General features: G+C 38.7%; 1 protein-coding gene across 6 annotated transcripts in view; it reads left to right on the top strand.

Moving 5' to 3' along the window:
* Positions 1-25,425, top strand: part of PSPC1 (paraspeckle component 1) — a 67,179-nt gene extending 41,754 nt beyond the window's left edge. The window contains exons 7-8 of one of the 6 annotated variants that reach the window (XR_010371203.1): positions 19,247-19,350; positions 23,578-25,425. Coding sequence is in view for 3 of the 6 variants with exons in the window: in XM_064441219.1 (XP_064297289.1) it covers positions 15,820-16,074 (255 nt within the window). In the remaining 3 variants the exon portion in view is untranslated. The other 5 variants (XR_010371204.1, XM_064441219.1, XR_010371202.1 and 2 more) reach the window with 5 other exon arrangements.
* The last annotated feature ends 1,290 nt before the right edge of the window (positions 25,426-26,715 follow it).

A 26,715-nucleotide genomic window follows, 5' to 3' on the forward strand; every position in this document is an offset into this window, starting at 1 on the left:
CCAGAGTTGGTCTTAATACTAAAGTTTTTACTTTACAAAGTTGGAGCGTAACATTAGCACTCTTTAATTTCTAGCTCTTTTTCCATAATAACTAATTGAATTGCTCCTTTCTTCCCTCTATGTGTGATCCTGATTCTGCTGGACTATCTGCTGAACTTCATGACAACATCACTTATGGTTTTTATTGTAACTCACATTTGGCATGTTCCAAATGGACTTGTATTAGCATAATGAGAGATTCCCTCAAGGAGGTCCATCACAGATGGGTTCACCTCTGGTTAGTAGAACGGGCTCTGAAACTCCTCAGCCGCCAATGAGTGGTGTAGGTGCCGTGAGTGGTGGACCTGGTGGCTTTGGTAGAGGAAACCCAGGGGGCAACTTTGAAGGACCTAACAAGCGTCGCAGATACTAAAACTTATTTCATTCCTTACTGTTTAGAAATTCCAGTAAAACTATACAGTGATATGCCTTGATAATTTTAGCTGTTATCTGGAAACAGTTTTATTGTTATTGTAGTCTTTAAAACAGTTTCTTTTGTAAAACTTTTTTTGTATTCAGTCATAGGCTTTGTAGTATAGAGCAGAAATGATGCAGATCATTATGTAAGGCAATGTGTTTGTGACTAGCAAAATACAATGTGTGACTATGCTGTAAAACATGCGGTTATCTGATTACAATAAAATATAAAAATCACTTAAAGGATTTTGGGAATGTTTTTGCTAATACTGGGTGAGAATAATTTTATGCTTAATTATAAATGGCATAATTTTCATTATCTAGTTTCTACTACGTGTCAAGGAAGTTCCATTCGCAATAGTGAATCTGTTTAGCTAAACTGTGTTGCAGTACGTACTATGAACAAGTTAACACAACTGCTTTTGTTTTGACTTCTGAAGAGCATAAAATTTTATACAAAATGTTTTCAAGGATACTGGGTCCTTGCATCTCAGTTTCCCTTTGCAAACTTAGTCACAACAGCCTTATCAGTAGAGTATATCCGTTATTCAAATTATTGAAAATTTAACTTGGGAGGAAAAAAAAAAAAACCTTTGGAAAAGGAATCTGTATGTATGCTTTATTCCTAACAGTATGAATGAATTTACCTAAACCATACTCTGCAGAAGAAAAATTGTTGACATCTGTTCTACTGATTGTTAAAGTATCTTGCCATTGCAAGGAAGGAGACATCTGTGCAAGGTGGTTTAAAGCCTTCCACTGTGTAATGCATCATTATTATAAGTATGCATTTCCCCCAATGGTTGGTTTGAATAGAGACAAGTCTGTTACCAATGATAAACTGTTTAATTAGGAGGCAAATACATGTTTTCCAGTTAAAATAATTGTTCACTTAGAGTAGTCATGGATTTAGAAGGATTGCACATGAGTATTCTTAATAAATGCTTGATAGAATGATGAATTTGAAAAACACCCATTTCCAACACAACTTGGGTTAAATTTGCTGATTGAGTCTTAAGGTAAAACTGATGATAAAGCTATTAGGAAGCTTATTATGATTCAGATTTTGGCAGTCATGGAAGGTGATGGAAAAGACCTATTGGTTCTATTCCTGAAATGGCAAGAAAGTAGGGATATTTGGTTACTATTGTTTTTTTCCTGTGCAAAATAGTTGTAAAATATCGGTGTTCCTTTTTTCAGTTCACTCATGTTTTCAGAAATAGAAATTATGAAAATTTATCTGCATGAATAGTGATACTAAATTGATTAAAAAACTGATTTGAGATAACACTGTGCCCTAATTATATTGAAATGTCTATGTAGCTCAAAGCATGGGATGCAAGCAGCAGAGAGAGGATGTATGTGTTACTTCATAATATAGCAGTGATGGTCTTGGTGAATTATGAGCAAATGGGTAACAGGAAAATTGCGGCATTGCTGGCATTTTGGAAGTACACTGTTATTTAGATTGCCACTGTTACATGACTTGAGACAGAGGCTGTTTTAATACAGTTCAGGAGTTATCACATGTAGGTCCTCGCTTGTGAAATCTGTAACTACTAAACATTTTCCTCCAGACTGTCTTTAATGTTGCCCTTTTTTGCTTGACTTGAGATAACATGCCACACTTTTGTAATGCAATCGTGAGTTAGGTTTTAAGTCCAAAATACTCTTTCCCCTACTTAATATATATATATATATCATGTTACAGCACACAGTCTTCAAAAAAAAAAAACAAACAACCCTGTAGCTCGTTTTACTTAGACACTGTTCCTGAAACTCAACATTTGAGAAAATTGCTGTTTTTTCACTAGGTATAAACTAGTGTGTGTATATAGCAACCACTTAAGCTCTCTGCTTTGGTGTACTGCATTCCATTGAAAATGCAGTGTCATTGTCTAGTAAGGTGTCTAAATATTAGATTACTTTTGTCTCATCTTTTATGCCCTTGTACATGGAGATTTTTATGGGGATTGAGAAAGTACTGGTGTGAGTTGGTAATTCTAAATGGTAAAGCTTTAAAGGGGAACATGTTTTAAATATAACTTGAACTGGATTCAAGAGGTCTGTTCAGTTTTTCAAAGGAAAAGGCTGTATCATTCAGACGGTTTGGCTAACTCCTCTATATTTGTTTAGATATGTACACCTCATCCTTGTAGTATCAGTATGTTTCAGAAGTACATTCAAATCCTCAAAAAGTGCTTCATTCTTTCCTTGCCAGGCTCATGCTATTTTAAGTGCAGGTTTGTGCACTGCATTTTGCTAGCAAGCAGAGAGTTAGTATGTATTTGAACGTTATTGTAGGTTTTAATTAAATATTGGTGATTTCCATTCCGTAGTTGTGAGCTACAACTACGCAAAATTGTGGTAGAAAAGGAATGGTCCCAATCTGGTACCTAAAAACGGTGTGTAGATGCGGCCAAACTGTTTTTGCTTGCAGGTGCTGCCCATGTGCTGGAAGTGATTATTTTTTCTTGTTCCTCATTTGTCCAATCAGTTTATAATTTTTTCTGTGTACACGTGTACTTAAGTTTCTAACTGCCTTTGATCTGTTTGACTAGAAAGTCCTGACTCTTTCTGCTGTGTGGTGCGGTAGAACAAGCTTGGAAAGGATATGAAACTGACAACTACAGAGCACTTATTTTTTTATTGTACTTACTGAGTTTTTACATTATTGCTACAATTTTGGTTTAAATGGCTTAATTTTTCATGAGATACAATTTTAATGCTGAAAGATGGCAAAGCTTTAGTATCCCATTTAAGTAAAAGAAAACGTGACGCCACCAGAATTTGCATTTGTCACCTCAGTCATTTGAAGGGGAGCTATTGGACACTTTAAAAAAAAAAATAATTCAATTTGGTTGTGAGTTAATTTCTTTGAAGTTCTGTCCAGTGGGCTCATTAGATAAAGCACATTGATATCTTGGGAAACTTGGTGGCAATTCAAATATACTTAACTGTATTTCCTAAGAAAAATACAAATTACTATGGATTGCTTATAAAGAAAATTCCTGACCATAAGTTGTTTTGTTTATTGTGCACATCTGTTTTATCCAATTGGACATAGACTGGAGACTCTTCTTAAAACAAAAGGTTAAAATAGATGGCAAGAAGACAGTATGAACTAAATGTTACGTTAATTTAACCATAATTCCATTGGATTTTGTAGTATGCGTTATTTGAGGAGCATTCTGATCTAAAGTATGCTGTCATATTTAAATGTTAGACCAAGTTCATTTTCCCCCTTTTCCACTTTTGATTTCAGATTTTTAAAAAAACTTGAAAAATAGAATAATCTGTAACTACAAATTCTTTTGAAAGGTACTAAATACAGATGCATTGATTTTTATAAAGTACTGATTGTTAAATGGTCACAGTCTGCCTTGAGATATCTTGGCTCAAAAATGCTGAAAAAACCAATCTAAAGGAAGATCCTCAAGTGAAAAACAAAACCTCTTAGACCTTTTTGAAGGGAGGGTATGCTTTGAGATGTTCAGCAGATGAGTGGTGTGCTGTGATGGCATGAGGCTCATTTTACTTAAGCATGTTGTGGAAACTAATCTTTTGGCATACTACTTAATATGGAAACCCAGCATCTCATATTAGCTTATGCTTGAGGCCAAGACTGGGGGACTTTAGCACGTATTTCAAATGCAGTTTAATTGTCTTCTCAGGAGCCCTGAATTTGTTGATTTGTCCACTGTGCTGTCATTAAGATTGAGAACCATCTTGGGATTTGGTGCTTTCCATGGGCTGTTAGCTGAGTTCTCACACGACGAATATCTGTCCAGACTTCCCTGATTCTTGAATAGTGAGGAGGCAGTGAGTGTGGCCTATGGGGAATACAGAGGTTGGACATTACTCCTTTAGATTATTGGCTATTCAGTGCTAGTTTAGTGGCAAATGTTGGAGTGTATTATTCCAGAAACATTCATTTCCTTAAAAATCAGTTCGGTGAAATGTGAGAACTTAATAACAATAGGATTGACTAAAAACTTGTAATACTTCATGTCAGGTATCACTTTTCCCATTGGATGGGCTTTTTGTTGCCTTTTGGGGTATACCGTAAAATAATCTTAGTAGGTGGTCTCACCGATTTGGCATTTTGCTGTTATGAAGACATCTGTTTTGCTAAGTTTTGAGGTTTTCTGCATAAAATATTTTTAAAAATCATAACTGTAGGCATTTCAGGTTTGTTTTCACAGTAATCAATGAAATACTGAAGTTTATCAAAATTAAGTTATCTGTCTAAAATGTAAGTTGTAGAATAGATAAACTGAATATTAAATTTTCATGAAAACAATATTTTGATGGTTTTAAGTGCATGGAACCAAGCCCTCAATGTGTTCATTTTCAGTGGGATAGATTTAATAGGTCTTTTCCATCTTGAACTTCCTTAAGCTACTATGAAAATTAATGTAATTGAAATTTGGAGGTATTCATATTAATGATCTCAGCCTGACTTCTAAAAGCAGTAAGAGATGGGTTTCTTCAGAAAAGCAGTTTAGAATAGCAACCATTTTTTCCTAATTAAAGGAACTATTCAGAAAAGATTAAGTTCAGAAGATAAGCATAGCATACTTATAGGTAAAACCATTTAAAAGAACTGCTTTCATATAATGGTTATTTTATACCCAAATAACATTCAAAGAAAAAAATCTTTGTAAGTGTGGGTAGAAACTTATTGATTTGTATGTAGTCCCTTGAATAGAGGACAAAATGTTATGAGATTCAAAAGGAACTTGACTGTTAACTGCATACACGTGTCGATAATGCTTTTCCATTTGTTTTGGTAAATGGTTTGTCGAGAGCTTGTGTTGTTCCTAGTTTTACTAGTGTGCTTCTACATCTTAATTTCTGTAGAGTAAAGCGTAGCTGTATTACTTGATTCGATTTACATGCTAACTGTATGCGGGATGTTAAGTGTTTGACTTGAAAGAAGTGTAGTGAGAATAAAGATACTGTTCTTGCCTTTAATTTCTCAGTAAAAAATAATAATGCATAGAACCTTGAACAGGAATAAGTGTGAAGGGTCCTGTATGTAAATGGAAAAAAGGTGGGGGAAGGGGAATAAAGTAACACAATAAAAAATGAGAGAAATGTGGTTTAATTTTGTATCTACAGCAGGTTCACAAAAATAACTAAGTTTGTTATACATGAAAACCACAAACTAATTTTAATGGAAAAGATGGAAATACTGGTAACATTAAAATATCTTTGATTTTTTTAAAACTTTGAGTTTAGGGCTGTATAGATGGCCAAGGAATATCAGAAAAACTGAAATGAATGAATGTTCTAAAAAATTTTAAGATTCATGGGATGTAGGGTGGTTTCACTGCAGTTGGGTATGTTTCTTCTATGTTGTTATGAAATTGTTCTGTAGGACTTGATCTTTGTGGCTGAATACAGCAACTGTATACAGCATACACACCTCATGTTGTCGTAAGTATGAAACAGCTGACTTTAAGATTGTTAGCCTCGCATCAAACCAGTGAGAATCCAGTGTTACACCTATGTGTCAGAGCCAGAGGAGCACCAAAAAGAAGATGGTATAAAGGAACATAAACTAGTGAATATTTGTTAGTAATTATGGGATAGACTAAGGTATTTTCAGTAGTTTTTTGTTTTCATTACACTGTAATCAGTTTTTTATTTATGTGAAAGGGAAGGTAATTTTATTTCAAGTTAATAGTTGAAAGAAAAAAACCCCACCAAATCAGAACACACCTCCCCCAAAAAACCAAAATGAAACCCCCGACTGCTTAACCCCTTCAAGCAAAACAGGTTTTCCCTCTTCAAATAACCACATACACTTAAGTGAGGTGGAAGAGGAAATGTAATAAACCTAAAAAGGTGTGAAAACCACAAGGATTTATTGTAATTCTTTTTGCAGCTATTCATTTGCAGTCTTTTGGGCATTTTGATGTGTTTCTTATTTTAAAAGCCCCATTACTGTTCATTATTTGCTGTAAAAGGATTTATTCTGCAGTGCTGTTACTAAGCGTTAAATATTTTTATCTAGTGTAAAATTGGAGGAAAAAGTCCTGTATTAAACCGGCTATTGTGGTACTGTAGAATGCAGTCTTTGAGCTGCCAGCTGGAAGTGATCTTTCAAGCTGCTTACAAATGGTTTAAATATTTGTATGCTAATGGGAGATTTGACATCTGCATGCATATTTAATAATTCAATACATGCATTGCTGCAGAAATGAATAGCCCTTTGCCCTCCTTGCTGCTTGGTCCTGCTTCCTGCCTGCTTTGTTGCCACCCTTTTATCTCTGTTCCCGTGCAGTGAGCAGGATAAAAGAAAGCCAGTGAAAATTATAGATTCTGCTCATTTTGGGTGGAAGGAAAGAACAGCAAGGAGTGGGCAGCAGAGTAAGACTCTTTGTAACTGCAGACATTGGTTAGTTTGTGCTGTATCTACATGCCTAATAGAGAATGTAGTTTTATATATGTTCTCCTTAAGTGAGTTTGGATGACTTTTCAGTACTTCTAAGAAATACATAACTTAAAGCCCTCAACATATTTGTTTTAGACGTGTGAATAGCATGGTTGTTTTACATTCTTAGTGATAGTTGGCCCAAAAGGCAAGTATTTGATGCTTTGAAGGAAAAAAGTACACTAAAATGTTGAGCCAGATTGTATGTGAGTTTGATCTATGTGTTTACTTTCTGCAGTTGCCAAGAAGGTTTCATGCAAGCTATTAAAATATGGAAAATAGTGTTCTTCATGATTTCTCCAGGAAGGATGATATACACAGTTGCTTTAGAGAAGCAAGACTATTCACGTGTACTTTTTCTTGGAAGAAAATCTGTAAACTGCAATTACAAAGATGAGAAATACTGTCTTTTCAAATGCTAATGTTCTTCATTCTCTGATACAATAGCTCTGCGTTGTTCCATATATTATGTTCCACTTTTAAGGGAGAGAGCATGTGAAAGGTAAGCTGCAGCTCCATCCAGTTTTAATCAGCTTTAAATCAAAAGCCTTTTCCAGAAGTTACAGAAGGAAACCTTTAATAATGAAGCAGTAGTTCATCTTCAGGTCTGTTCCAAATGTGAACGTTGTGCTTCTGGAACTTCCAGCATTGTATCAGTAGCAGTTCCACATCTGACGTTTTCCGAACCAGAGTTGTGCCAAATAATGCAAATAAAGTTTCTGTCTTAGCCTGTGTGAAGGATGCAATTATTACATTTCAAAAACTGAATGTTCAGAGTTTTGAAATTAAAATGTATGAAATAATTATATTGAATTACTGGTTTAAAAGTGAAAAGTATGTTAAGTTGGCAGTTGGGATTTTAGAACCATTTCTGTATATGTGCCAGTTATTGTTGCCATGTTATTCTTTGTGTAGTTTTTGTAGTACCACTTAATGCATGTTCAGCATCATTCTTGCATCACAGTTGTGTACGGTTTCATATTTTATTCACACTGCTCAATGCAAGTTTCTGTAGAAGGGGGGTACCTAGAGCATTTGTTTAGTGTTATGTAACTTGTTTAGGATGCTTTTTCACTGCTAAGCTTGCTTTCTGTTTTGTTTTCACTCTGTGTGTTTTGTGCAAAATATGCTTTTTCTATTGCATATGGGGAAGAAGTAGCAAGTCCTGAAAACATGTTTAAGGAAAGTAAATGGAAGTCCTGGATGCCTCTTAGTGCTTCTAAAATGACAGCTGTCTTGGGAGAATAAAATCACTTGGTATACATTCATGCACGATTACACCTAGATTTTTTCCTGCTTATGGCCCACTTCAGTATTAATGGTAAGGATAAAAAAGTCTGAGTATAGTTTCCATAGATAATCTGGCTTGAATCACAAGCATATGTACAAGACAGTAAATGAATCACAAGTGACTTGATGTTTGCTCTGAATAGTACTGTAATTCCCGAAGTTGTATTAAACAAAATTAATTAGTTTCATCACTTTAAAAGTGAAACTTTAAAAGTTGCACTGAGAGTAAGCCAATCCACTGTGAGGGCAGGGGAAGGTACAAATCTATGGACAAATCATGCCCTTGTTTTGAGTGGCATTATGTTACTGGGCATGCAATTTTAACTCCTTAAATTGGGACCATTGTGTGAAACTGTTTCTATAAAGACTTAACAAGAAATATAATTTGTCCTCTTTTAACCAGTTATAAGTATTAATTCATTGTTAGCATCTTAAAAATTGAATTGGTTAGATTAGGCACATGTACTTTACTGGAGATGATGGCTTTGTAGTATAAATATCAGAAATAGGATAGTTGGAGCAACGGTAGTTACTGAAGACTGATATGTTGTGCCTTTAAGCCTATTTAGATAAAAGCTGATCTTGAGCATTTTTCTTAGTACCTTTGAAATGAATTCTTCTATCTTTTTCTTCGTTAACAATAAACCGGAATTTCCCAGATGTCTGATATTTTGGGGAAATAAATACTGATTTTAAAACTCTGTGCCGGGAACCCTGGTACTACATTTGTATTTCTGCTTTATTGCTGTAGTAGTCACAGAAGTACTTGCAGGTTTGAAAGTGTTCATCTAGATTTTTGGGGGAGGCTAAGGGATTGATTATTGTATGTTGCTTAATTCTTGAGGCCTCACGTGGGAAAACTGGTAATGTAGAATCTTTTTGCTATTATTGTTTTTTAAAAAAGTTTACAAATCTGGTATCTTCAAAATTGCCCTGTGTTGAGGAAGCTGAATGGTGTCTCTTTAAAGAAGGTGGGAAAACTATTTTACTAGAGGTCTTACATTTATGAAGTATTTGTGCTCTAAATCTTTCACTGGTCTGGCAGTGACATTGTGACTCAACCCTAACCTTCCATTAGTATTATGGTGAAAATTCTGCAAGCTTCTGCAAAGCTTTAGAAGTGATGTGAGGAGGTAATGTGACATACTGACTATAGGATTGCGCCAAATCATTCATCTTTGAAGATTGTCACCAGCCTGCTCTGTGTATCCTTATCCATTCCATTTAGGACATTGTTTCCTATTCTGAATTCTAGGTTTTCCTTCATTGTAAATGGCTTTAACTTTTCCTGATGATGTGGAAGAAATAAGCTGTATAAAACTTTGGGGGTTGTAATACTAAACCTGAAGGAAATGGGTTAAAGGGAAGAACCAGATGTCAGATGCACAGTAAAACCAGTTATATGATTTGACAAGTCATTACGTACATCTCCATACGTGTTCTGTTAGTATATGAATATCATGTATGTATTCTTAACCTGTTGTCTTGTTAATAAGGATTTATGGCTCTTCTGGGGCGGGGGACGACGACGACTTTGTTTTGGATTAATTTGGTTTTAAACTTTCTCTTTTGTGTAAATCAATACACAAAAATTAAGTGACAGAATACATGACAATGTTAGAAAATAGATAGGTGCTCGTTCTTGAGTCATAGATGTGTGGAAATAGTAATATGGAAACATAGAAGTAGATAAGTGCTCTTCATGGACTTACAGATGGGGGAAGATGGTAATGTGGAAGAGCATGAAGATGTGGTTTGACCTCATCTTTCAGTTCTAAAAATTGGAAGCTACCATAAAAATTAAAAAAAAAAAACCCAAATATGACTCTTGAGAAATTTAATCTAAAAATCTTAAATGTTGTTTCAGACAATGTAAACGTGCAAATAAAATACATGCTTTAATGGACACAATAAGTCTGAAAGCCTGTGTTTCATTAAGATATGAAGAGTAATGTTATTGGGGAGTTGGCTACATTTTCTCATACTTTTAGTTTTTGCCTACATGACCTTAAAGGAACAGAAGTGGAATTTTATTAATTACATGCAGGGAAAGGCTAAATATACAAGATGAAATCATGCTGGGAAAGGACTGAAGTTCATATATGTGTAACTTAATATACTGATGCTTCCAGTAGAGGACTTCTGTCATGAGTTGAAAGCTCCTGCTTAAAAATGAATGCTGCCCAAATCTGGTCATGCTCGTATTGCAGGAAAATGTTTTCTTTGCCTTGCTCATGACAAAACAAGAACAGGGCTATCAGAATTTAAGTTCATGAAGAACATAATTATCTTGCCACAGTGATAAATCAGAGTAGTTGAACAGTCAGCACCTGAGGTAGCTTGTCTGCCAGTTGGGTACATGTGATGTATGTGGTATGACATGAATGTCATAGCCTTCCCAGGACTTGAGAGTATGGTAGTGCCTTCAGTTGTTTCAGCGGGTGCTTCATTGGCCTCAGTTAATGAAGTTCCTTCGTGGCTACAAGGATGCTATTCAAAGTCTTTATCTCTTCTGCTTAGCAAATATCAGTCTCACAGTGACAGCTACTGCAGTTGGGGGTTGAGTGTGGTATAGTCATGGAGCACTTATATCAGTATTTGCTCTTGCCAGCTCTGGTCATCTTAGTTTACACCTTTTCAGTCATTGCAGTGTGCTTCCAAATGTTACTTTTCATGAATTATAAATGTATTCTCAATGAGGTATTGATCTGAGCAAGCTTAAGTAGCGACTTAATAAATATACACAAATTTTCAAAAAATACATGCTGGTTATGCTTGTAATTGTTAACAAGACCAATTCCTTTATGGATCTGCTTGGGTGATTATTTCAGTCTGATTCCCTAATTTTGTAATAAAGATGCAGAGACCTGATTCTACCTCCAGGTGCTGAGGTTCATCTGTAAACTGTTTGGATATCTGCATTTAGTTTACACAGTGTGGTGTAAACTAGAATCACTCAAAATTCATGCATAAATACACCCTGTCAGAGCATACTCAGCAATCAGATGCTGATCAGATGCGAGATTTTGCAGAACTCGCAATGAAAGTAAGTTGACCAAAATAGGTTTTTAAATAAGGCAGAAATAAAGTTGTGAGAAGGCAAGAACCAGGTTGAGCAGAATAGGAGAGCAAACTGTGTGCTCTTTGAAGATGGTCTGTAAAAAGTAGTAGAAGAATCTGATAACAAGTGAATGTTCTGTTAACCTTTCAAAGGAATTGATGTGTCAGTATGCAGAACTTCGTTTTGAAATGCGGACTTCATTGGAGAAGGTGCTGCTTATGTGGAGTTTCTTTCTCAAGACATAGCAAATAATGTTTGTAGTGCATTAGAATGGAAGTTTTTTCCTTGTGTCACAAACAGGTAACTGAAGTAACTTTTGTGTTCTAGTCTGTGTTCAAAACCCATTTCTCATTAATGCGTTGATATTTACAGATTTACCTGACAATTTTGATAACTTATTTTTAAATGCATATTTTTAATGTGAGAATTACAGTATGAGCTTGCATCTTGGAATCTGAATGAACCATGACAAAAAACAGTGCCAACTATCAACCTCTCTGATTTGAAATGCTTTATCTTGAATATGATGCCAACTGACTGCCTTTGTATGTAAGATGGTAACAAAAGGATGTTCCCTGTTTCTTGCCATGTGGTCTTGGCTTAGTCCTGTGCAAATGTGTTTTCATCTTTAAGGCCTTTGTACTTTGTTCTCAAGAAAGTTGTAGCCAACTGGAGTGTCTTAAGGGGGGTACATGGTGGAAGGGTTAATTTTAATAGTACTCCTAACACACTGAAATGCCTGATAGTAAAATCTGTTATTCAAAGTTGAAATTATTCCTAATAACGTGCTTTTCAGTCCTCCTCATTACACATTAGCAGGTGCTTCCTTAGCTCTGCTTATGAGAGCTGAGGCTTAATACTTCTTTTAATATTTGATACACTCAGAAGGCGATTTCACTTTGGGTAGGTACAATAACTTTGTTTTACAAATAGTAGCCACTTCTACTAAAATAAGGAAAGTAATATGGTAGTAGAAAGTTGAGATAGGTCTTACTTAATGCAGCATCAGCAGTATGTCCAATTGTGCAAGTAAAGGACAAAAAGCTGAGTCTGAGTCCCAGCTTGCCAGATGACAAAGTATGTACAACAGCAGCAAGTAGGGAATCTCTGCTTTCAGTTTTATCTGGTTGAGTCCACAGCCTATCCTGCCTTAAAAATTTTTGCAGGTTCCTTGGTGGTGGTATGCACAATGTTTAGCCCAGTCTGAATAGTAATCTGCTTAGACGGGGCAAGTGTGGGCTTGGCTTGTTGCAAGGACTAGTTATGTCATACTGAAATAGATCCATAAATACCTTAATATTGACAAAACACAAGTTTTCATGAGAAATGATAGCTTTATTCAACATTGCTTTGTGTGTTGTGCATAAGCAGGTAAGTCTTTATATCAGTGGACCAATATGTGATTAAACATTTGCTGGATACCCTGCAGTTTAACGCTATTCTGTTGTTTTTGTCTTGAAATACAGATTCCTTTTCCTGTATATTTCAAATCTAATGTAAGATTTTTTTTGTTTTCTACTAAATATTGCTTTATTACGGTGGAAGCTAGAAGTTGGTGCTCTGTATTTGTCATGTAGTAATCTGAGATTAAAATTGCTATCCCACAGAATTAGCGTAGGAAGGAAATTACTTAACTGCACAATGAATGACCAGAATGTTTTGACAGGACCAATGGGCACAGACTGAAACACAGGAGGCTCTCTCTGAAAGTCAGGAAATGCTTTCTTAGTGTGAGGGTGACCGAGCACTGGCACAGGTTGCCCAGGGAGGCTGTGGAGTCTCCTTCCTTAGCGATATTAAAAAAACATCTAGGCATGATCTTGGGCAACTGGCTCTAGGTGGCCCTGCTTGAACAGGAGGATTGGACAAGATGATCTCTAGAGGTCCCTTCCAATGTTACTTGTTCTGTGATTCTGTCATCTAAATAAAGCTTTGATTTTTATTGAACTTAATATGAATTAACATTAAAAAACTATTACATGCTTAGGTATTTGAATGATTCCTTACTAGGTTTAATTTCAGTACAGATGTATATATTGCCTAGTGTTAAGTTTTGCATTTTCAAATGAAGCACTGCAAAGGTGAAAGCTCTTTGAGTGAATCTTGAGTTGTTCTTTGTAAGGATGGTGCAACCACAGCTTGCCCTGCCCTTTCCCCCAGCACAGTCTTATGGCTTCAGAGATTTTTAGCCCCACAAAGATAATCAGTTCTGCTGTCATTATTTTGGAAGAAGAGTTTAGGACACTGGCCTAACTTGGCACCTGCTGCAAAAATGACAGGTAAGGAATCCTGCAGGAGGGAATGGGGAGTGTTGTGTGAAGTTGTGTAAAGAGCATTGCTAACACTTCTGAAAGTTTCACAATGCCTTAGGAATGCTGTTTTTTAAATTAGAGAAAGTTAGGTTATGTCCAATCTAGGAAGTTTCCCTTGAAAATAGATTCTTCCCCAGTTTTTGGAAGATCCAAAATACCCTTAAACTAGTAAGGTCATGACATCTCAACTATGTATAAGTATTTTTCTATAATACGAAGTTTATGCTGATTTTCTGTAGTCTTAAAACTGTGAAATCTGAGAAAACTGTCTCTTAGGCTTTGTACACGTTTTTCTACTTTAAAACAATTTAAAAATTATTTTGAAATCAAACTAAATTGACATTAATAAAACTGCCTATTATCACTAAAATTTTCTTAGTTCGCTCATCTCAGATTGTATGACTGTAAACTTGTTTGCACAGTGTGTAGCACAATGATATCCTGACTTATGTTAAAAGTAGTAGAGCAACGCTGATACTACTCAACTCTGTGCTAGCCGTGCTTGTTTAACTATAACTATTTACAGAAGACTTTTCTAAAGTTGTTTCCTACTCTGTATGTAAACAAGCCATGAGTCTCTGATAGGTGAGCTCACTCGGAAGAACCTGATGTAAAACAAGCTCATGAAATTTTAACTTCCAGTGCTGAGTGATGCAGTGGTTTCAGATGCTTTTGATCTGTCAGGTTTCTTAAGTTTTCTTCATTAATTGGTGAAGTGACATCTACACATCATTATTTCTAGGTGAAAGAGGTGATACGGGTTAAAGGTTATTCCCTTGCTCCTTCAGCAGTTTTATACTTCTTAGCTGTTCATGATAAGGTAAAGTATCACGAAATGCTCAGGAACTTCGCATCCGTGTAACAGGTCATGTGAGTTCCAAATGGAGAAAATGATACTGTAACTTGGATGTTTTTCCAAGCTGACCAGCATGAACACAATCATTGAAAGTAGAAGTCTGCACATCTGGAGAAATTTCTGCTGCATTAATGCCAACATATGTAGACTGGATGATCATGAAAATCACCGATTAGCCAGTTATTCTGGTGCTGCAGATTCCTCAGCTTGACATGGGAATGTTAGCAATATAGGGGAGGGGGCTGCATTCAAAAGTATGGGATTGAGGTGCTGTTTCATAGAGTGTTACTTTAATGACTATATGACTGCAGCCTAACAGCTCACAAAATTTTGCAAAATACATAATGCATATATATAATATATATAAAATATAACACTATACTGTGTGATAGAAGCCTGAGTGATGTTAAGAAGTTGAAGACTTTATTCCCTTCTGCTGATCAAATCCAAGCTTCTTTGAAATTGTAGGGAATCTTTTTTGAACAACAAAAGATCCTTCTTTTGTATTAAATGCACAGTCTTAACAGCTAGGAACATAATGACTCACAAGTGAACAATTTTTATTGAATTTACAAAGTACTTATAAATTTCAGTGTCTTCAAATTCCAACATAGCTTAAGCTGCACAAATGAAATCTTTGGCCTTTCTGTTTAAATATTTTCAAACGCTCATCATTCCCCAAATACTGAAGAAATAAATTCTGAATGAGTGAAGTTTTGCAATCTAGGCAAAACAGAAAAATAAGTGTCCCTTGGTAGTAGTATTGTCACTGGTATGGGTTTTACCTAGTCACTAGTAACTGCCACCATTTTTTCTTTTCTGAAATCTGATCCCAGAAGAGGAAGAATACTAAGTTCACGTTCCTCATTCTGTGTTAAGATGCTGACTTCAGATACCCTATACCTTATAAACTGAAAATTGTGAGAGGTAAAATGTTTTTGATAGTCTTGTCAAGGAAATTGAATGCCTTACTGGCTCAGGTCAAGTAGTATTTGCCCTGTTTCTAGGAACTTAATTTTCCTTTTGAGCCTTAATTCTTTCACCTAATTCACTTTTTCCCTTAAATACTTGCTTCTAGCTGTCTGCAAGTATGTGCTTTAAGGAGGGAATTCAGGGGAATGTAACGTGGGGAGGTTGTTGCAGTTGTCTCCTATAACCACTGGCAGCCATGCAGTGATGCCCAGGTGACAATTGATTTACTCTCTGAGGGTTTTATTGTTGCAAATGTGTGCTTTTGGCCTCAGAAGAGGCTACTCATGACTAAGGTGAGCAGGTTTGGCCAGACTTTAGTAAAAACTAAGAATGGGGAGGAAAAGATTGCATAATCATTTAACAATGTCTAGCACTGTATCTTCTGTTAGTATGTCAGCAGCCAACACTGTTATCTGTTACCTTTTGATAGGTAAACCTGAACAAATGCAAACATGAACACAGCTCTGCGGATCATCTTGGGTTCCCTTTGGAAACCCCAAATAAATGGCCACAAGGGATTGTGTGTTTTCCTGAGAACAGCTCGGCATTGGAGTTCGTCCTTTCTGTGGGATGGATAGTGGCTTTGCTACTCTCAAATGATACCTGTGCCTGCTGGTGCAAAGTGTCGTGTGGTCCACTTCAGTGGAAGTCAGGATTTACCCATGCTGCTGTTCTGTGTTGCTAGGTAATTTTAAAAGTAGATATTGTAAAATAAAGGGGGAAATGGAGGGAAACATAGGGGGAAGGTCTTCATTACAGTAGCCATCAAAAATCCTGTTAGTTAAAAAAAAACACCACACACACACACAAAAAACACACAAAAAAGCCCCCAAGAAACCCAACCTGTTCTGTTGGTCAAGTCAGTGAAGTTGCATAGCATCAGCGTGCAAGGTAAATATGAAATGTCCTTCAGTGTGGTCGTGGCTGTTTCTGCTTGGTATTCTGCTGTGGCAGCTTCGAGCTTGACTCATGTAGCAATTCTGTATTAGAAAGGCAGCCGTGGAGAGTACTCTGTTAAGATGAATATGTGTTACTTGAGATAGGTTGTACTGAGGAACTGGTTTTCAACTTTCCTTGATAATGGCACAATATACGCACAGTATCAATCAGTTTGTGTGTGATGCATCTGCTGTCTTCAGAATAGACATGTTTATCATCCGGTTGGCCTTTCAGAATAGTTTAGATTCATTTTGCTTGGCACCATACCAACTTTGAGCTTTAATTTAAAGCTTTATCATATGAATGAAGATGATTCAGAGCCTGTTACTTTGAAAATAACTATTTGCAGTACCCCTGCTCACTCTTACAAATCCCTATTTTCAGCACTAGCTGCTAGGATAAGTTCAGGTCTAACAAGGTAATTACTGTTAATCATAAAGTCTCTTCTATGGGGTAGAGGGTTTGAAATGATCTTAATTTCTTGTAGAAAGAGAATCCTAAAGAAATAATGTAGAGGCAGAGACATACTGTTCAAAAAAACCCAAAACCGCACACACTATATAATGGCTTTAAGTATTTGAGTTACGGTAAATGATTAATCTGCAGCACTACTATATGGTCTTACTGGCTGATTTTAGGGCTTGTCTTCAAAAACATACCAGATTTATTTGGCTACAGTTTGGTCACTAATATCTACTAGTTGCCAAGAATCTGGCTCAGTGCTGTCTCTTCAGTAAATACGGGTGGCCAAGAAAGAGAAGGTAACATATGCTGGCTGTTATGGAAACTGGAGAGACTGTGTTGGGCCTTTGGAGGTCTTAGCCTTGCTTTTTGTAGATAGTGGGGGAAAGGGAGAAAAGCCTAATTATTACGTGGTTTTCATAATATTTAAATACAGACTGAAAGACGTTGAGTTTGTTATTGTGGCTTCCCTTTAAGATGGGTGCATACTTATCAATAGCTGGATTAGTTTCACCATGTGGAGGTAATGTCCCAGGACACTAATATTTCTCCAGATGACAATTCCAGCCTGGTCCCTGAAGCTGACGGTCATTGCTACAGCCATTATTGTATTTGATCTGCTAAATGATTTTAGAGCTATAATTTTGTGAGTGCTAGTATTAGTTATAAAGGTTAGTGGGCTGTGCTCTGTCGTATCTGCTTTAGGAAGAAAGTATCCATCTTGTGGAATTTCTGTGTTGTGGAACAATAACAGAAACTTTGAAATTTGATCTATAGCAAGCTGCAGCATGGGGGGGGGTGATATATAAAAAGAAAGCAAGTTGGAGAATTGATGAGTTAACAGCACTTTTAATAGGACTCAAACATTAAATTGTGCCAACTTTGGAATTTTATTTATTCTGAGTTGCTACCCTCAGCCATTTTTCAGCTGTACTTGATGAGGCAAATGGTACCTTTATTGTAAATTTTTGTGGTTGTGCATTGTAGTTTGCACATGTCACTTCTGAGCTGCTTTTCAGGGCTGTTCCTCAAGCAAAGCTAGCCTGAAAGGTGCAACCTGTGTGTGGCTTTCCAAAGTAATTCTTTCTGTAACAAATACTTTGCAGGGTGTGCTAAGTTTTCTGATCATCAAACAGGACCTCAAGATGTTGATAAATTGTTTTAAGAAGTCTCTGTCTGAGAGCATACAGAGCTCTCCATCCCCCTGCACTGCTGTAATCGGGGGCTTTCCAGGCAGTCGTTTTCTCTACAGAGATTTCTTTAGGGCTCCTTGGCTCTGCAACATGTTTCTATGTCTGCTTTCCCAGCCCGAGTAATGGGTTATGTTAAACCTATAAAACATTGTAGTACTTGTGTGTTATTTTAAATCAGAGGTCTTTGTGGGGAAGAGATTATTCTATTTGAGGCTTGGAGGGGGTGGGAATGTGTACCTATAGCTGAGAGCTCTTTTGAAGCCTAAATGAGTGGGACAGGGAGCTGTGGAATTTTAAACACTGGATAATTATTTTGCATGTGGATTCTGGAATAAGACACACAGGTTCAGAATGGATATCCTTATTAATGCTTTCAGTTATTATTTATGCCTTCTTGAATATAATTACAGTAATTTTAATTATGAATTAATAAATGTAATACAAATTAAATTATACTGACTTGCTGTTCTTCCAACTTGCACTTACTGCAAATGTAAGCAAATCTATTGCAGAAGTTTTAAAATTACAGAAGTCTCAAACTGTTGCATCAATTTCTCATGCTTTTAGTATTAAAATGTATTTTAATGAGACTTGTATGCAGTTCTGTTCTGAGATGTGGTTATAAAGTAGGATGACATTTTACTCCAGTTCAGGTGTATTACTTCCATGTAGAGCTTTGCCCCTTTTAAGTATCTGTTAAATGGCTGTACCACAGCAGGCTGCGGAGCAGGGCAGAGACTATTTCTGCTTCTGTACCCCTCAGTACAACTACTGTGAGAGCAGTTAGTTATCAAATTTCATTAATAACTGTGCTGTGTGCCGGGATCCTAATTTTTGTAGTGACAGTAATATGAGAAAGATGAAATGTCACTTTGGCTACATGCATTGGGAGGCCTAGAAGGCGACAGTGTTGTTTGATATGTGTATTTTAAAAACCCTCCAAAGAGAAATGACTTACGGCTCTTTGGAGCAGAACTGCACTTAACTCTACTCCAAGCAAAAGTATGAAAATCTAGGAACTTGTTAATTTTCTTGGAACATCTGTTTTTTAACTGCTGAGGTAGTACAATTAAATTACAGAAATTTGTAGTAACAACTAAGTGGTAAGAATGGGTGGAGAATAAATGGAGTTTTGTTTTTGGTAGTATAAAGTGTTATTATGGTTTATTTCTCCATATTATACTTATAGCTATTTGAAAAGAGAAGCTACTATATTTTGTGGTTTGAAGCGTTGCAGCTATTTACTGTCTCTTTATTTTTTAGGTTACTGTTAAAATCTTAAAATGCAGATGAAGACTGGCTTGTGCAGAATCCTTCTGCTATCTTATGCATACAAAAGGGAATCCTAAACCAAGTACTAGTACGAGGTATGTATTAGGACATTTGGCTTTATTCAGCAATTACTGAAATTATGAGCCCTCTTTTTGATCACATTTGCAATTTGATGTAGGGTAATTCTGCTTCTACACTTCCACTAATACTTACTTTCAGATAATGTAATTCCTTGCATAATTCCTGTCATGTTAACATGGTTTTAAAGGACCTGAAGCGTATGTACACAGCCTCTTGCAGACAGCTCCAAATGTGGCTAGGCATAATATGTCTTGCGTTCAAAAACCATAGTGTCACATTAATACGATGCTGTGTCTGAGCTACTGGATTTTATTGATACATTGCACTCAGAATCAGTTTGTATGATCAACATTGTAGTTTCTGATTCTGAACAGTCCTCGGGATTAGCCAGCAGGCTTTGGTCTGGAAGGCTGTGGCCACGTACTCCCTGAAACCTGGGGCAGAGTTCAGTTTGCCTACGTATGGGTATGTAGTGTCATCTGCCCTGGGTGTTGGAAGCATCTCTGTGGGACTGATGGATATGAAGGTTTTAAAGGGAGATTTATGCAGCTTGGTTCAGTAGTTCTGATATTCTAAAATAGCAGTTGCTTTTATAAAGTAGAAGTAATTTTAAACACTGATGGGATTTAACTGAGGTGTACAAGTTCTGATAAAGCAAGAGGAATTTGGGTTAGTTCTCTTCTGTGTTCATTTGGCCCAGTGAACATACTCAAGAGTTGTCTCTATAGTCGTGTTAACAGTAAATAGAGAACTAGATTATATACACAGAACAAGATACATTGAGCTATTTATTAATGACATGTGAAAGATGTCCCTGCCCATGGCAGAGGGGCTGGACTAGATGATCTTCAAAGGTCCCTTCCAACCAAAACCATACTGTGATTCTATAGTAGTAGTTTATATGGTTTATTGCTAATTAGAGGGGTCCTTTTACTGACTTTTGAGTCAGCTGGTAAATTAAGTGTGCCAAGTAAGCAGTAAAACTTCAGAGTGTTGCATGGTAGGTATAAACACAATGGGGGGTCCTTTGTCATTCTGTAAAAAGCATGGAAAGGGCAACATGAGAGAATAAATCCTTCTGCAGTAATACATCTCAAACTGCACTGTGAGTTATAATTAATACTGAAAAATTGCCCATGCGGTCTTTGATTTCCAAGACTAAAATAGTTCGCAATTTTTTCCCAAGACAGGCAGAATCCTATTATACTCTCCCCAGAAGCTCTGTCTCCTTTTTTCCTACCTTTTACCTGCTATGCCTTGTTGCATCTTTCACTTAGGTAGCACTGCTTTGTAAAGGATTTTTCCAAAGAAAAAATTTTCTCTGTGCATGCTTCTGATGAAGATTTGGAGCCCTGCCCCCACCCCAGTGTTCAGGTCACCCCAGTAATGTGCTGTATGTCAGTCTGGTAGTTACTGTTGCTACTGGAAATTACTTCTCTCCTGGGCCCTGCAGGGCTAACTCCCACCTCACCTCTGCAGCTGAAACAGGCTTGTCACAGAATTCCAGAATATCTGAGCCTGGAAGGGTGCTGTGGAGGTTGTGTGATCCAACCCCCTGCTCAAAGCAGGATGCCAGGCAGAGCGCAGGTTGCCCAGGACGATGTCCAGTTGGGTTTAGACTCCAAGGAATGGAGAATCCACAACCTCTCTGGGCAACCTGTGCCAGTGCTCGGTCACCCTCATGGTGAAAGCTTCCTCATGTTCAGAGGGAACCACCTGTGCTTCAGTTTGTGCGTGTTGCCTCTGGTCTTGTCCCTGGGCACCACTGGGAAGACTTTGTGTCTGTTGTCTTTATATGCTCTTGTTAGATGTTTATAAACATTTGTAGGGTTTTGCCTTGACTTCTCAAGGCTGAGCAGTCCCAGCTCTTTCAACCTTTTACAACATGATAGATGCTCCAGCCCCTTGGTCATCTTCCATTCAGTCTTGCCCTGGGGAGCCCAACACAGGACCCAACACTCCAAATGTCTCACCAGTGCTGAGGGGAAGGATCATCTCTCTCCGTCTGCTGGCAGCTTTTTGTAAGGCCATGCAGGATGCCATTGGCCACCTTTGTGGCCAGGTCACATTCTTTGCTCACAGTGGTTCTTGGGCTTGGAGTTCACCAAGACCCCCAGGTCCGTACCTGCAAAGTAGGCTTTCCAGCCAGTTGGCCTCTAGCCTGTCCTGGTGCCTGGAATTATTCCTCCCCAGGTGCAGGATTTGGCATTTCCCTCTGCTGAATTTTGGGAGATCCTGTAGGCCCATTTCTCCAGCCTATTGGGATCCCTTGGGATGGTAGCATGAGCCTCTGGCCTATCAGCCCACTCCTCTCAGCTTTGTATCACCTGCAAAATTGCTGAGGGTGTGCTCTGCCCCATCACCCAGGTCATAAATGAAGATGTTGAGAAGGACTGGCCCAGTACTGATTCCTGGGGTATTCTGCTTCTTACCAGCCTCCAGCTGGACTTTGTGCCATTGATCACAACCTTCTGGGCTCGGCTGTTGCCAGTTCTCATTCCACCTCATTTTCCATTTATCTAACCTGTAAGCCACCTGCTCGTCAGTGATGACAATATGGCAGACAGTGTCATAAGCCTTCCTGAAGTCAAGGTAGACAATATCCACTGCTCTCCCCATACCCAGTGAACCGGTCACCTCTCAGAGGGGCTACCAAGTCAGGATGCTTAAGGATTGGCAAATGACCCCTTTGTAAACCTGTGCTGACTACTCCCAGTTACCTTCTTGTCCTTCTTGGTCTGGAAATGGTTTCTAGGACTAGTTGGTCCATCACCTTCCCAGGGCCTGTAGTTCCCTGGGTCCTGCCCTTCGGATCCGAGTGACGTTTGCTTTCCTCTAGTCCTCACACACCTCTTCCAGTTGCTGTGCCCTGCCAGTGGTAGAGAGCAGCCTTGCAATGCTGTCAGGCAGCTCCCTCAGGCCCAACGCTCTTACCGTGTGTCCAGTTCAAGTGCTTCCTACCCTGGACCATGTTACCTGTTAGATATTGAAGGGGAACAGGGAGCTGAGGAGGTGGGAAAACTTAAGTGCCTTGTTCTGTGGTTTTGTCTTCCCCTTTACTAAGGAGTTCCCTGTTATTTTCTAGTTGTAGTAAAGTAACAAGATCGTAATATAAAAATAATCACACAACAATGTGTAATATACACCGGGCTATGGAAATACGCATGCTTACAAGCATTTACTCACAGAATCTAAAAAAAGACAATGCAGGTAAACGTCTTTGAGAAAAGCAGTAGTAACAGAAAAAAAAGACATTTTTTTCCAAAGTTTGTCTCAAAAGAGATTTTTCTATCCAGCTGACATTTTGTCTTGACCATGTAGCTGTTGGGAACTCGGCCTCCTTGCTTGTCCTTATGTATCAGGCTGCCCCTGTGCAAAAGCACCATTTGGGAGCCTCGGTGGTTGGCAGGTTTCCCAGGCGTCTCAGAATGTTTCTGTCCTCAACTTAGTTTCCTTCCTGTGAAGGGAAGAGCGGATGGCCAAGGTTCCTTGGAGAGACAAATGTTTCTTTGACTGGCTAAACAATGACTCCTTGTCTCAGCAGAGAGATAAAATCCTTTTTCTCTTTCCTCGTTACTCATTTGTGTGCGCACACTCCAGATTGCAGCATGGACCTGGCTGACGTGGCCTAACGGCCTAATGAAATTGTGTTTAAAATTGAGAGAAGATTAGATAAAAAGGAGTGGATTGCCTTGTATTTGGGGCAGAGCGTGCAATGGCAAACTAGAAAAAAAGTTGCAAGAGACCGGGAGAACGAGCCAAGTCGGTCACTAAAAAAAGTTACACCTGCTCAGTTTGTTCTTCCTTAACTTGTTGCTGAACAGTAGTTTCTAGCAAAGGGAGCTGCCCTTGGTGTGTCACTGCGTCCCCTTCCTTCAGCTCTGTTCCAGATATCAACTTACTTCAGATTTATTCCAAATTTGCATACAGTTCTACCACAAAATGCACTGGGCTCCAATTTAATTTGTAGTGAGGTTGAAATGCTCTGTCAGGCTGCCTGCTGCTGGGGTTCCTGAATAGTGGTAGAGAATTTTGAGAAACCTCTTGGAAGGGCTGTGTGGGAAAGGGTTAACATTTCCCAGCTCTTTATCCAACTGCATTTACTAATGAGTTGCTCTGTAGTCTGCTATTTGGGTCTTGTTGTGTGCTGTATTTTGATCATAAAAGTATGTTTTCAAGGAAGTTATCACTTAAGTACCTGAATCATGCTTCTTTCCTGAACATGTTCTGCATTGCATTAGGGTTCTGTGAAAACCGCTGGTGGCTGTATGCCCTCAGAACGGAAGATGGCTTTCTGCTATACCGTGGTGATGTACAGAACGCTGCTCTTTGAGTTGTAATTACAAGGACTGTCAGAGGTGAGAATGTAATCGTGATGTCACTCACTGGAGCACCTAACAGCAACTGTGATTCTTGGGATACCATCTGTTCCCTTGTGCTCGGTTACCAGCCTCTTTGTATTATTTTTGTGCTTAACAGGTGTTATTTTTCCCTTCATTGCTCTCTGTGCTCCTGGGCAAAGGAATAATGCTGTTACCCAGTACAACAGTAATTACATCTGTAGCACCAAGTGAACAGGAGAGAGGGGTGACTCGCTCACTCTCATGAAAGCGGTGTTCTTTCTGCTTGTTGGCAGGTCTGCCCCGCGAGGCCCAAGGGAATGAACAGGGCTGTCTGAAATGACAGCAAGGGGACCAGTGGGGAGGGGACGCCTCCCCTACCAGTGCCCTGGATTGGAAAAGACACATTAGAAGAACCTGAAGATGATGCCTGCGTGTGATGTTCAACGTGCCTTTTCCTGTATGAAGAGTTACAGTTTTTGCGATGGTACTGTCTGCAGCCTCCGGCAGAGGCGGTGGTACCCAGTGTTAAGCAAAGCTGAGCATTTCACAGTAAAGCTGATGTTGGCCAGCTTTGATCTGCAGCTGAGGTCTTGACTCCCTTTTCAGCTAGACTGTACCAGAAGCAGATTTTCTTTCTGGACCTGCAATACTAATGGGAAATGGTGTTGATAAAAGGATCAGAGTTTGTACATGCCAGAGCAGGAATCAAAGTAAACGATTAAAGACTGCTTGGTTCAGTGACTGGTTTTGGACTTAGCCTTGGGAGTTAAATGAATGTGCAAGAAAATATTTCAAGCACTAAAATATGTGGCAAAAGGTAGGACAGTGGTGGGGTTTATACTTAAAGAAAAAAAATTGCATGGATTATGTTTAAGTTGCAGCAGAGTTTAAAAGAGCACAGAAGTATTTCTTAGCTAGAGAAAACTGAGCCAGCAACAGCTGAAAAGGACTGGAGGGAAATGTTGACCCATGGGGAGATGAAAGCTGCAGTAAGATTCCACTGTCTGTGCAGCTGAATTTGAGCTGGAAGCCATAAAACTACCTGCTGTCTTAATGTAGCCCAATAACGAGATAAAAACCAAAAATCACGAATTAAGTGAATAACAAAAAATGAACTTTGATGCGATGAGATTTTAACATTGAACTGTAATATGTCACTGTGTTATTTTCAGGGTTTATTATAAAACTGTTCCAAATTAATCTCTGAATAACAGGATGTTTATTTTCTATTTCCTGAAATCAAACAGGCCATGAACATGAACTGAGGGCCTGACAGGAACCTCCCTGAGTTCAGACAAGGCAAAGGTGAAGCCCTGCAGTGAGTACCAAATTAACTGGATGCTGTTGTGCAGCCTGGCCACAGACTTGTTGCGAAGCAGCTTTGCAGCAGCTGCTCTGGGAGCCCTGAGGGACAAGTGAAAGTGTCCAACCCCAGCCTGGCTCCATTAGAAGAGCACAGTGGAGCAGGGGCAAGGAAAGCACTCTCTCCTCTCTCATGCTTCCAAGACTGCAGCTGGAGTGCTGTGAGCAGCTCTGGGCTCCTGAAGGCAACAATGTGTATGGGAGGAAATCCTGTGGAGGCCACCAGGAGGACGGGGTAGGAAATCTGCACTTCAGCTGTGTAGCATAAGGAGTGCCTTAGAGGCACTGAATAATGAGGAAGTCTGGTATAACTTTGAGTGTAAATAAGTGTTGCATCATACCACTAATAAAAAATAATACAAGTCAGTACTGTCTTGCTGCACTTAATTGGTCTCACCACACTGTCCCTTCTGTTTCAGGACAGGTGAATGCAGGGGTCGTGCAGGGTGATGTGCACCTGTGGTTTGGGGAGCTTCATCCCACTGTTTATAAAAGTACAAACTGTTGAATATTAAGACAGTAGAGCTGACAGATCCAGGAAAGCAAGGGCAATTTCAAATGCTTGTATACCTACCATGCAAACCTTTCCAGACAGGATGTCACAAGCAGCTTGGTAAAGCCTTTAAAAAAACAAACAAACAAAAAAACACCAAAAACAAAACCCACAAAAAAACCCCAAACATGTAAGTGCAGCCTTTGCAGGCTGGGGCTTGGGCTGTTACTTTTTGTGGCAGGAAGAGCTGCTTTTGCCCCATAAAAGGGATGACTGTATTCAGTGTAAGGTGTGCAACTGCTGTTAACAGGGCTAATTGGGCTTTTCTTGCCCAAATTCATATCCTCTGCCCTTGACTACTTGAAGTCTGTACAAGTAACAGCTCAAGGAAGATGTCCTCCCAGAAGCTGAGGGTTTGTGATATAGGATCAAGATATCACCACATGGGTAATAGGGTCTTCCAGTTCTGGAGCATGGGTATGGTGACAATGTCTTCAGTTCCTACAGATGGTTTTGGTCATCGTAAAAGCCAGAGCTGTGCCCAGCATCACTTTAAGAGCAGCAGGCACATGAGAGGAGCTAGGCCATGTTTAAGGTCTGACCCTATCTACTATAAATGAGTCTGTGCTGTGGAGGAACAGTTGACTTGCACACAAAAAGACCCGTCTTCTGCCCTGTCCTTTCCTCCTGGCTGCTATATTTGAGGTGCTTGATTTTTTTTTTTGAGGACCCCTTTTTAACCTTAATTTTTACTGCTGCCTTTGTCCTTCTCAAACCTGTATTCTGTGCTGTGGTTTGTCTGCTTTTAGTAATCTCTTTCCTAACCCTCGTCCTTGCCTTTCACTCAAACATTTTAAGATGGCTTCAGAATGAGAAGTATTTTCCCCATTTATATGGGACACAGAAAAGCTGAGGCATTTTAAAGTGTCAGGATTCAGTGATGGGCTTGCAGTGCATGCCCACGCTGCACCAGTGGCTTAGAAAAAATGTGGTCTTGAGAGTTCTTGCATTCTGAAAAGATAAGGCTCCATGGCACAGAGGGAGAGTCCAGCAAAACCCCTGCATGATGCTTTCCTATAGCAAGGCTCTCAGCTCCTGTGCTCCTGGACAGCCCATGCTCCGAAAGACTGGCCTAAAGGAAAAAGATTTTACACTGGCTCTTTTCCAGTACTGTATGGGAA

Source organism: Phalacrocorax carbo, chromosome 1 (genome assembly GCF_963921805.1).
Source record: "Phalacrocorax carbo chromosome 1, bPhaCar2.1, whole genome shotgun sequence".
Classification (NCBI taxonomy): Eukaryota; Metazoa; Chordata; class Aves; order Suliformes; family Phalacrocoracidae; genus Phalacrocorax; species Phalacrocorax carbo.